Source organism: Apostichopus japonicus, chromosome 9, assembly GCF_037975245.1.
Source record: "Apostichopus japonicus isolate 1M-3 chromosome 9, ASM3797524v1, whole genome shotgun sequence".
NCBI lineage: Eukaryota > Metazoa > Echinodermata > Holothuroidea > Aspidochirotida > Stichopodidae > Apostichopus > Apostichopus japonicus.
This window is the reverse complement of record NC_092569.1, coordinates 13,158,174-13,170,955: the sequence shown is the minus strand read 5'-3', so window position 1 is coordinate 13,170,955 and position 12,782 is coordinate 13,158,174. Positions and strand designations below refer to the sequence as shown.

The 12,782-nt window shown below is 37.4% G+C and overlaps 1 protein-coding gene across 13 annotated transcripts in view; it reads left to right on the top strand.

The window, feature by feature from the left end:
* The window catches only part of LOC139974164 (protein 4.1-like), a 113,724-nt gene that overhangs the window by 87,516 nt on the left and 13,426 nt on the right, over positions 1-12,782 (top strand). For 7 of the 13 annotated variants that reach the window (XM_071981112.1, XM_071981115.1, XM_071981122.1 and 4 more), the window contains 3 exons: positions 4,796-4,882; positions 10,187-10,318; positions 11,879-12,022. In XM_071981112.1, coding sequence (XP_071837213.1) covers positions 4,796-4,882; positions 10,187-10,318; positions 11,879-12,022 — 363 coding nt within the window. The remainder of the gene's footprint in view (positions 1-4,795; positions 4,883-10,186; positions 10,319-11,878; positions 12,023-12,782) is intronic. The other 6 variants (XM_071981124.1, XM_071981123.1, XM_071981120.1 and 3 more) reach the window with 3 other exon arrangements.

Here is a 12,782-nt window from a genome sequence, read left to right as displayed (position 1 = left end):
TTACAGTTTCGATGCTATTTTCAGATGTTAAAGGTACCTTCTGATCATAAATGTCAATGGGTTGACCCCCGTGTGACCTTTGTGTGCGAAGTTATACGAGGTCAAAGTTAATTTTCAGACATGTAATGCAATAACTCCCAGTTCCAAGGTGTGACATGGTTGATATTTTTGGAGTAGTTGCAAATGGTATAGGGTAATATTTTCAAACTTAACGGTCATGTGATCCAAGGTCACCAAAGGTCAATTAATGATAAAAAACTAGTATTTTTGCGATAACTTGAGAACAAATTGTCCGTTAGGGTTGGGAGTTGCTTCAATGTAATCCAATTGTCGACCCGCATCTGGGTGACCCTTGACCTCAATTTGACCTCAGGTGACCTTTTTGTGTTTTGTGGATTTTTATAGTTTCGATGCTATTTTCAGATGTTAAAGGTACCTTCTGATCATAAATGTCAATGGGTTGACCCCCGTGTGACCTTTGTGTGCGAAGTTATACGAGGTCAAAGTTAATTTTCAGACATTTAATGCAATAACTCCCAGTTCCAAGGTGTGACACGGTTGATATTTTTGGAGTAGTTGCAAATGGTATAGGGTAATATTTTCAAACTTAACGGTCATGTGATCCAAGGTCACCAAAGGTCAATTAATGATAAAAAACTAGTATTTTTGCGATAACTTGAGAACGAATTGTCAGTTAGGGTTGGGAGTTGCTTCTACGTAATCCAATTGTCCACCCACATCTGGGTGACCCTTGACCTCAATTTGACCTCTGGTGACCTTTTCGTGTTTTGGGGATTTTTACAGTTTCGATGCTATTTTCAGATGTTAAAGGTACCTTCTGGTCATAAATGTCAACAGGTTGACCCCTCGATGAGCTTTGTGTGTGAAGTTATACGAGGTCAAAGTTAATTTTCAGACATTTCAGGCAATAACTCCCAGTGCCAAGGTGTGACAAGGTTGATTTTTTTGGACAAGTTGCGAATGGTATAGGGGAATATTTTCCAACTTAGCGGTCATGTTATCCAAGGTCACCAAAGGTCAGCTAATGTTAAAAAACTAGTATTTTTTATTTAGAAAATGGGCAAAGAAAACATGTTTGAATTTTTAGAGTTTTGATGCTCCGTTTAGGTCTCACCGATCAAAAATGTCAATTGGTTGACCTACGGGTGACCTTTGTGTGTGAAGTTATGTATACAAGTTCAAAGTTAATTTTTAGACATTTAATGCAATTAAATCCCAATACCAAGGTGTGACACGGTTGATAATTTGGGACAAGTTGTGAATGGGGTGGTGGAACATTTTCAAACTTAAAGGTCATGTCATCTGTGGTCACCAATGTTATCATATCTGTTGACCCGCTTGTAGGTGACCTTATACTTCTTACATTTTCGACGCCATATTTAGATCTCAAAAGTGCCTTTTGATCAAAAATCCGATCACATTTTGTGATCACAAAAGTGTTGGCTATAGTGTTGGTTACTTTATGCGTACATGTAGGGCCACAATTGCTTGGACTATTTGAGCCCAATCTTGCTTGATAATATGTGTATTGTCATATACCCCAAGCAAGGAACCACAGTGCCCTTGGGCTCTTGTTATTTTTTTCTGCTCAGTCGATCAACTTGGGAAGAACTGTCCATATTCAAAACCTTTCAATTTTTTATGATATTCTTTCTTTCATTTCAGAACCATCAGTTTCAAGGTTTTTTTCAGTTGAAATGGTTATGTGAACTATAAATTAGGCCTGTGTGTTCCTAACGAGTTTCTAACGTCGCATCCTACCCTGCAATTGGATATGATGAACTCCATGTCGTGCTAGTTCTGATATCAAACCTGCTAGCTTTTGACATGTTGATTGAGTGTTGTAATAGCTTCCAAAGAGAAGCAATAGGTTCGAGAGGTACAATATAAACGACAGTCGACATGCGTTTCTGTTAGATACACTGGATGGAGCTTTCGCCGATAAATGGAGCGTAGTTTGGTGCTGCGAGTTACACATTGTAGTTTAATGAAGCCATTCATCATTTCAGGCTGCCAGAAGAACATCTACGGATGTGTTTAGAATGTAAACAGCAATCTTCTTGCAGCTGGAGATAAATTTCACCATCAATGAGGCATGTAACACAGGTCTCTGTCCGAACTCGGAGACTGCCTCGGCTGAGAGATTTAAGTAGTGGCTGTTTTTTGTGTTTTTTTGTATAGGGAGGGGGAAAAAAAGAGAGAAGATTAATAGAGGGCAGCACATCAGAAAAAAATGGCAAAGAGAGCTAAAATGTGTGTAGCTTGATAATAGTTGAACTACACTTTGGGAGTGATGCAAGTCGGACCATTGAAGGATTGCTGATTAATATTACCGTTGAAAAGTGAACTTACTGTAGGTACCTGTGGAGCAGATAAGAAATGAATGGGCAACGAAGTACCGTAAAAATGATATTAACAACAATAAAAGACAAATAACTGATTACTCTTTACATAGTTGGGATGGGCAACGAAGTACCTTAAAAATGGTAATAAAAAAAAAAAAAAAATGACTGATTAGTCTTTAAATAGTCGGGAAAAGATGGTAGGGGGCAGCTAGTAAGAAAGAATGCACGAAAAAATCATTATAGGGAGCTAAGAACGAAAATTCATCATATATGGACTTAATTGGGAATAAAACAAATTCCACAATGATGATCATTTTTAATCCTGATCCTTATAGTACATCTTCCCCTAAAATTAATATCCCCCCACCCCCCATAAGTGAATGGTGAGCCCCTACTTTGTTCTCTATCCATGCATTTTACTTTCTTGTTTGGATTACATACATGTATGTATGCTGCTCTTGTTTTACATAGGCTGTCTGAATGATTGATAGCTCAGTTGCAACCCATTAAAGTTACTACTGTCCTTGGTAAAGTTGCTTAAACTGTGATGTTATACAGCATGCACAAATGAAGAGTGTGGTTTGTGTCAGTATGTACTTTATATGTGACGATGGCACACAGTGGTTCAAACATTTGCACCATTTCTGTCCATTTCAGACTTCAAGACAAAGCCCATTTTACATACACTGACATTACAGGCTCAAAACTATTGGAATCTTTCTAGGTTTTTTTTTTTGGTACCAGTTTTCCACCAAATTAACCCCCAACTCCCCCCCCCCCCCCCCATTTCTCTTTTAATGTTGTCTTGTTTCAATACCAATGGGTATCCATCATTACAGGCTCAAAACTTTGGAATCCTTTCCAAGTTTTTTTTTTTTTTTTTTTTTTTTTTTTTTTTAACCAAATAAACTCCCAACCACCCTCCCCCCATTTCTCTTTCAAATTTGTCTTGTTTCAATACCACTGGGTATCCAGACAAGAGTGAATAGTCGTGACTTTTGATCCAGCAACTTTGTCTGTCTGTTTGTCAGTTTCTATTTCATTGACCACTATAGTATTCAAGCAGTAGGAATTCAACCAATCATATCTCTGTATTCATACTGCCTACCTTAATCCCTGATTTAATTTCCTATATATGGCGAAAGCACAGTTTAATTGCCAAGACAACGTTTTCAGTGCCCTAAATTTATCAGAAGTGCAAGCGAATTAATCATTTTCTTAAATGCTCTCATCACGGACATATCAGAAAAAATGGTAATGCTCAATTGTGGCATATTTGTATGTTTTGTACATTCATGCTGAACTTACAGCTCCAAATGATCATGCTTGGATTAGCCTAATGTTAACTTGTTTTTTTGTATATAGAATAAACATTAGCTGGCAGACAAGTTTGTTAATTGGGGGCATCTATGAGTCAAAGCATCAGGCATCAAGCCAAGTTATTATATTATATCATAGATTTCTGCATGAAATGTATAGTTTGCTTTCTTTATTCCGTGCTGTGGATCTAGTATCTATCGTCTGAAAGAATATAGTCGTATTACGATTCCTCTACACAGTTGTAAAATACCTATCTGCCTATTCTTTTTTCTTACATCCTCCAGTGGTACATCAAAATGAGAAAGAGTTAATTTAATAACTAATTAAAATAATGATAATAATCAGCAGTTACTTTTACGAGGCTTAAGCGGCCACAGTGGGAGAAACCCCCTGCTGCAAGGGCTTATGGGTTCCAACTTACACATCAAGTGGCTTCCAATTCAACATTTCTTAACTCAAAATTGGAATCTTCAAAAATTGGAATTGGAAATTTGAAAGAATTTGAATTTTCAATTTAAAGTGATTTCAGATGGGAAAACCTTTAATATATTGCTCTTGGATGGAAAAACCCTCCTTACTATGACCTGCTCGATTGCTAAGCCTCATTGCTTCAAATGCCCACCGCCTTTATCCACTCGGCCACAGCACCAGTTTTTGATATATATATTATTGATATTTATAGCCAGTTATTTTTTTTATGAATCTAGCCAAACACCCCCTGCCCCCCCACTTCCCTTTGTAAATATATTTTCAATGAAAGCCTGTTTGTCAATTTTTTATTTTTTTTTTTTTTTATCAAATCAGTTGGAATCCAGCCAGGAGAACATGTAGTTGCAAGTTCTGTCACAAAAAAAAAAGAGAAAAAAAAACAAATGGAAAATATTCTGGATGTCTAAGTTTTGTCGCCAGTCTAGCACCGATGGTTAACGTCAATTTGTAGTTTTCCATCCAGCTTGTCTCTCTCTCATCCGTCTTTTATTTCCGCCTACTACCAACATTACATGTATCATTTCCAGAGGGTTACTTTAAATTGTAGGGTTTTTTTTTTCATCCAACAAACTATTTGCCTATTTCTCTTTCTCTTTCCTACAACCTTATCACGCAAAAAGGACCTTGATTTTACATCAGATGAAGGAGAATATGATGGTGACACTGGGGAATTGACACGAGAGCTTCATAAGCACCCTCTCTTTGCGGTCTGTCTCGTCGATACTACTGATAATCCATGTGTCTTGTCTCTCTTTATTCCTTCCCCCCTTGTCGTCACAGTACTTGCATGCATTGCTCTTGTGTACACTGAACATTGTCATACCAAAAATTTGGTAGTTTTTTCAATTCTTTGTGAAGGCTTTCGTTAATCATGATCTCCTTCTACACCATTTGCTGCAAGGCTGGAATATGTTGGTTTAATAAAACCCCAAGCATATTTTTCTCCATTTTTTTTTCGTTCTCCCTCTAGTAAACTCATAGTACTTGAAAGAGGAATTTTTTTCTTATTATTTTCGAGCATGAAAAAGTGGATCGTAAATTAAACTCCGTCCTAATTTTCCACGCCCCCCCCCCCTCCCCACTCATTATAATCTGGTAACTGTAGAATTACTTGTGATTTATTGTGAGCTCAGTGAATGTCTAACTGACATATATGTGAGAACCCTAATTCAACTATATATGGGAACTTCTGAACTAAGAATTGAAGGTCGGTTAAATACATGTTTGTGTGCGAATGCGTTTTTTGTATGTGTTTTGTATGTGTGTATATATGTGAATGTATTTGTGCATGCATGTATGTGCATATGTGTGTGCATCTGTGTGTGTAACAGTGTATGTTGATAATTGTGAACATGTACGAGTAAAATTCTGTTTATGTAAAAAAATATTGTGTTTTGCTTCAAGTTTGCGACTTACAATATTACCGTATGGAAGGTCAGTTGAACACATAACGTGTACGAATGTACGTTGGTATTTGTGTATGTATGTTATGAATGTGTCACTAATTCTTGTGTGTATGGACAGTAGTATAACCTTCTGTAATACTTAGGCATCCATGATGTTAATGTGCCACTGTCGGGTAAAGTATAGCTCGAATAAGGAAGAAAGTCAATACTAGAAAATTTCATCCGTGAAACACAGTGCTCATTAAAATTGTGTGACACAAAACTTCAGTGAATAAAACCCGCTAACATGAGGCAAAGATGTCCTGGTTCAGTTATCAGCAATCTTTTAGGCCCATGACCCAGAATCTTTCAGGAGGACTGGGCCACAGTTCACCAGATCCCACCTTTCGGACACCATGCTCAAACTATGTGAAAGCTACTGTAGCTTGCAATATGGACACGATCTCCTTGAACTGTAAGTTAGGAAATCTGTAGAAAAGCTCTTAGGCGTCTGGATAAATCCAAGTAACCCACCGAAATATGGGTCCCGCCCTACCTTTTGGTCCCGGCCCAAGGTTTGAGACTGACCTCTAGTCAATGAGAAATGTATATTAAATATATATTAGCAATATTAATTTTGTACCAGTGGGCCTCCTTAGAATGAAGAAAATTTACTGTTTTACCCCACCCCATATATGTAGCTACAATGAAACCAACCAAACACCTTGGTCATCCATAGTTGCACATAGAAGATTGAGATTTTTCGGTCATGTAGCAAGACTCCAGGAGGACGCTCCAGCAAAGGTTGCTTTAAGCGAAGCACTGAGACATACTGCTAAACCAGTAAGAAGGCCCGTGACTACCTTGCTTGGAAAAATAAAGTGGCAATTTAAGGACATTAACATTAACAATTTCGAGGAAGCAATAAACCTTGCGCAAGACCGTGATACGTGGCGGAGGTTAATCACTGAGCATGTCGGATAGACGAGACTCAACTTACTACTACTACTATATATGTAGCTCAAACTGAAAGAATAGGATCTATACAGAATTAACTGTGTGTATTGAGCATATATGAAGTGGTTGCCATAGTTACCAACCGTCAGTCTACTTAAGATACAGTCATTGAAACATTTCTTCATCAAAGAGAAAGTTACATAAATAAATCCTTAATGCATCTGAAGATTATGTGCTTTTGTGTCGGTTTGTGGAGATATAGCTGACATTTCACTATAAATCAATACTGGATGCAAAATTTCAAAATTATGTGGTGAAGGTCAAGTTAAAGGATTTGAAAAAAACTGGCAATAAATCTTGAAATTGTCTAATAGTAGACAGATAAACTGCTGTTAGAACCAAAGTCCATTTTATTTCTACACAGTTTTCAAATTAAGTTTTATAGTAGATGGCCAATGATGTGCAAGGACTTTTATATCTTGTCACTAAAAGGATGTTTCTTTTTTTTGGGAGGGGGGAGGGGGAATTTGGCAAATTGCTTCTCTATAAGTTCACAGTTTGTTGTAAGTGTGAGTATACCCTAAATGCACTATAAAGTTGAAAGTCAAGAACAGTAAAATGATTTTGATTTTGCTTTTAATGTCTGTCTGTGCTGTTGACGCGAATGTGAGTGTGAATTCGGAGACCTTTATTACTATGCAATCTACTGTACCATTAGTCTAAGTACTGTGCTATGAGTCTACTGTAAGCACTTTGAGACAGTATACATAATATCACTTGCACAGTATGTATGTAGTTACACTGCTGAGTGGAATGTGAATGGGCACCCATGAATCACATAGAACCTGTACTCAAGTTTCAAGTTAATATAATATTATAGACTATTAGTATCTGCTTTAGGGATTCCATCCTCCCCACCCGCCCCCCACCCTCTTTCTTTTAACGTAAATAACCATTTTTCATTAATAACAATCATTTCTGTCAGATTTGGAGGAACGTAGATGAGGGCTTTTTTGGTCTTTGCTTTTCTTTCTGTTTGTAAGAGTTTTGCTGTTTTTCAAAGCATGACAGATCCTTTGAAACTGCCACAATATATAGTCTTTATATCTAGCCAGTAACCATGGTTACATATTGCATTGAAACACTTGTGGCATGTTTGTGAAAAGACTAGTGGTTGCTTCAAAAAGTGTCAACTATTTGGAGAGAATAAATTGTTAAGTCTGCTTAATATCTAGCTAGTGTGGCTTGAGGAGATAGTTACCTCTTTTCTGTACAACCAATGATGTTTATTTTTTCCTTCTCTGTCTTGTCCAAAAATGGCAAAATGAGTAGGTATAGTTTATAATGGCAAAGAACAGCATTTGATTTTCTTAGATGCTTAGTAGACTATATGGATGTTTGGCATATTAAGGTTTAACCAAGTTGATAATTGCTCAAATGCAGACAATTTTCCAATGGTTATGGTCAATTTAACTGCATAGTATAAATATCTGAAATGTTTATCTGAACTGTTTCTGAAACTGTTTCTGTTTCTGAAACTGTTTCTAAAACTATATCTGAAATGTTTAATGGCTCATTTTGAATTAGTTAAATGAGTTATGAAATATATTTTTTTGGTTTCAATTACACTGTTGATTCAGAAAAAGATATAGAGAAGAAAGAAAAAAAATTATGGATCGACTGTACAGTAGGTTGTATGTTCTGCCTAGAGCTGAGCAATGTTGATCTATTGCAGAATTGATCCATTGATCAATATTGATCCAATATTTGATCCATTGCATGGCTTGGTAGGATATGCTGAAATGTACCTACAGTAAAGTACACTTATCTTGAATCAGCAGCTCCGAAACCAAAATTTGAAGCCCGCTTCCTGTTATGATATAAACCTGTTTTACTGGTTTACCAAGAAAACACTTGATAATGAAAGTCTGCTCTGTTGAGGAAATGATATTGTAACCATAGAATCGTTTGTAATTTGTATCATTAGTCATAAACCACAACGCCCATGTTACAGTACTTTCGTCATGTTACACGTTGTTCAAGTTTTACAGATGGTAATTACCCAATTCAAAGAAGATGGCCAAGGTGTAATCTAATCCAACCACTAAAAATTCCTAAATTTATTCTGAAGTACAGACTTAATTGGATGCATCCTTTTTGAGATAATTTTGATGAATTTTATGGGGTTTAAATCAATAATAAAATCTCATGGCAAGTTCAGTAGTTATTTTCAAATAATTTAAGAAAAAAAAAAAAAGTGCCTGGATGATGAAATTGTGAAACTTATTTAATCAAATTTGTGAATCGCTCCCTCTATTACAAATAAGGGATCTCTATAGAAACCTCAAATCAAAGGTTGACTTTTTTCCTTTGGGTCGTTCAGACTTGAATTTGTCGTTTCAGTAGATCAATAGTTGCATAAAAACTCTGTTACGGATAAATAGGGATCCATGGATTCACATTGGAATGACTTTGAAAACCTTGCGGGGCTGCAGACAGTTCGCACGAGGGTCGCATATTGTACAGTAGGCCACACAGATGACTGAACTGCGATTTCAAGGCAATAATTATAGAGGATATAGCCTTAAGTATTGAATAAATACATGGAAATTACAAAAACACTGACATATGGTTGTGTGTGAAACATTAACGTCTCCAGTACGTAACAATGTATGTACAGATTTATACCTTTTACTGTGTCACTTTGATGTCACAAAATTTTGTTTAATATTTGCAGAAAATATTTGATACTTTCCAAAACATATACAGTGTCAGCACTTAACCTCTAAAATGCAAATGGCCTCTAACTTACGTAGCTTAACCAGTAAACGACAACAACTATCTTGGTTTCTGTCAAGTGTGACACGCAGGTTTTATACTGCCTATGTAAATGTCGATATTTTTGTGTTATTGTATGAATGCTTCCAAACAATTGATGTGGGCATGTAAGCTGCAAATCTGACGATATATTTTGTCCTCTGGTGTATCTGGGACAAAGTTACGTTGTGTCAACAACCAGTAGATATGGTGTGCAATTGTCCTCTCTGTCAAACTGGTCTCTGTATGTTTGTCTCAAGATTGTCCATCATAGGACAATCATATGTGGGATGAGGATGTGATAATACATTCCAACAGTCCCATAGGTAAGGTACATTGCTTATTAACATAAGGGTAGTGGGGGTGTGGTGGGTGGAGGGCATCTCATTTCTACACTGTCCCCATTCATCATCCAATAGGCAGTGTATAATCCTGGGTGTGCCTGTCAACCATGACATTGGATAGTAGCATTTATAATAAAGCAGCCAGAGCCCTCCCCTCCTTTTTTTTTTCTGTTACATTTTGTAACATGATCCAAATTCCACTCTGAACATGCAGGAAGTACGAACCAACTTTTAGTATCACATTGAATCAACTTTTTTTTGTAAAACCCCTTTCTTCTATGGATATACATTGGATTTGGATGTCAGGACACCAACAAGACTCTGAAAGCAATGTGAAAAGGCAAAATAAACCACTTAAGTAAAAAAGGAGGAAGGCAGAGTTGTATTCCTTCAAAATATCAAATTCAGTATGGATTGCACTGCAGTCGTCGGTATATTAAGTTTTTGATCTTTTTTTTTACGATTGACTTTTAAATTAACCGTGGTTGTTCCCTCTGTGTATTTACAGCCCCAGCCCAGCGACGGGCCCGACGAGGATGGCATCGTCCTAGCCAACGACGGCAGTTACATTTCCAGAGAGACCACGGTCACGACTACCACGACTACCAAGACATTCACCGTCAACGATGATGAAGAAGAGGTAAGAGATTGGTGGCGCTGTTGTCCTCAACAATCTCCTGCAAGATCCCACCCCCCCTCCCCCTCCCCCCTCGCTCTCTCTTTCTTTTTTTATCTTTGCATCGTGAGCAAATTGTTCGATGGTTTATGTCTCTGTATCGTCTTTATCGTGTCCGTGCAGGTTTCCTGGATCTGTACCCCGTTTTATTAAAGCTTGCTCTTCACTCAAATCAAGCTAAGCCAGCCTTAAAGTTTATTGATTGAGTGAGTTAGAAACCAGACCTGAAGGGCATCCATTATCCCCAGAGCTGGATGACTAGGGTAGTAAACAGGATGTGAAGAAAAAGAATCAATTGGGTTTCTCTTTTAAACTTTTGAGGCCATGGGCAATTCTGTTAAAGCATTCAAAATTTAAAAAAAAAATGGGGTGGGGGCAGGGTTATAGCCACACCGGCCGTCGGCGGCCAGTGGTCACAGCCACTCACGCCTGCCGGCCGGCCGGCATTGGAAGTGAATAAACAGTCCACTGGCCGGCACAAAAAATAGTAAAATGCTTGTGAAATACAACAAAAGTAACAAATTTATCTTTCCCTTGCCGTAAAACATGATAATAACGTCACCTTTACAAATAGGGGAAAACCCTCTGGCTTCGCCCCCTCGACCCCCACCGGGGCGTTGCCCCTGGACCCCACCAGGGGCCCTTAAGCGAGCCTCTGGGCCCCCGGCCGTGAGATGCGAGAGCTTCGCTCGCTACGCTTTGCAAATTGATTTAACCAGCACTCACAATCTCCTAGCTATAACCCTGGGTGGGGGGTAGGGGAGGGGTGGGGTAGGGAAGGTTTGTGGATATAAAGTTATACGGTAATTGCAGACCATGGATAAGTGAACATATTAGTTTCCTGCCCATTGAATTTGTTCAAAGATGTAGGTTGTACCTTTTAACTTTTAATTTTGTTGAAGTTTGTTTTAATTAACATCAAGTTAGATGCAATCTTTATAATCCTAACAAGAATAGAACAGTCTACAGCAAAACAAAAATGGGACAGAACTTGCAGTATTGGCATATGTGTCGAAACACTGTGCTTTCATTAGTAAGCTATAAGAGGCAGAGAAAATAGCAGAACAAACTCTGCAGCTCGTTTGGTAATGGTGTCATTAACATTCCACAAAAAAATGACATGATATTGCTTAAAACAATATAGCAGAAGGGCCTAGATGCTGGGCTATAATTTAAGCAAAAGAACCCAATTTTTCTTAGATCCTAACAAACTAAGAAGCTTGCATTAGAAGCGCCATCCACAATCAGAAGAATATTAATCAGGAGAGTTATAATATTAATCATAATTTCATTTTAACCATTTAGGTAGGGGTAGTACTTTTTAGTGCATGCTAATATTAACGGTATTTCGGAGCTGTTTTGATTAATATATTTTTTTGTGTGTTTTATTGATATTCACCCCCTCCCCCCTTCTCTCTCTCTCCCCCCTGTTAGTTGTGCTCAGTGTTTATGCATGGCCCACTGTTAACCGTTTTCTTCTCTTGCATGCCCTCTCTTCGTTCCGTTTGTTGTCCTTATCCCTAGCAGGAGAAGGAGCAAAACATTTTGGAAGGAGAACCGATTCTTCTTGAGTTGGAGAGTCCAAACGCCACCGTCACCACCACAACTTACTATTCAGAGCTTAGTTCTCCTATCACTGAAAAAGTCTTTCTTGAACTGACACCTAAGGTATCTCCTTTTTAACTTTCTCTAGCCTTTGTATGAAATCTTATCTTAATCTTATTATTTCACATTTTTAATCCTCCTCTTTTTACCCTCCTTTCATACTTTCCTTTGGTCAGGGTTTTATTTTGTTTCTGGATGGATGGATATTGCAGAGATTGGGTTTAATCTTTGTAAAAATTTTTTTTTTTAATTGTCATGTAGTCTTTCAAGCATTTTGAGTGCAGCGGGTGTAGCTTTTCAAGTTTAATATTAAGAGACTTTCTCACCTGGCATTTTAAGTTCTCTCTTTGGAATAGTTTCAGAGTAACCATTGTTGGCAAGCCTTTGAAAGCAGAGGTTGTTTGCAACATTAGTTGTAGAAGTGAAAGACTTTTTCTGAGTCAGCATTTTAATTTTTTTTCTGATGGAATAGTTAAAATGAGTATAAACTGCTATTGATAGAAAGCTGTGTCTATATAATTGTAGGTTGAAACAAATTCGAGATTTCCATTTCACTTTGAATAAATGTGGCGCTACCCCGAAATTTGTTGAAGATACACAGAAAGAAAAAAGTACTTGTTCTAGAATGAATATCGTTAATGTTTTGAAGTTTGCTTTCAAATTTAAACAGTGTTTTGGATATTCAAAGAGATGTTGGAAAAATAAACAAGATAGAGAAAAGCTAAGGAAATCTTTTCAAGATTCAGCTAATAATTTATTAGACATGATGTAAAATTGTTTGAAGCAGGAACAATATTTCTGACATCTCTGTTGAATAAATGCC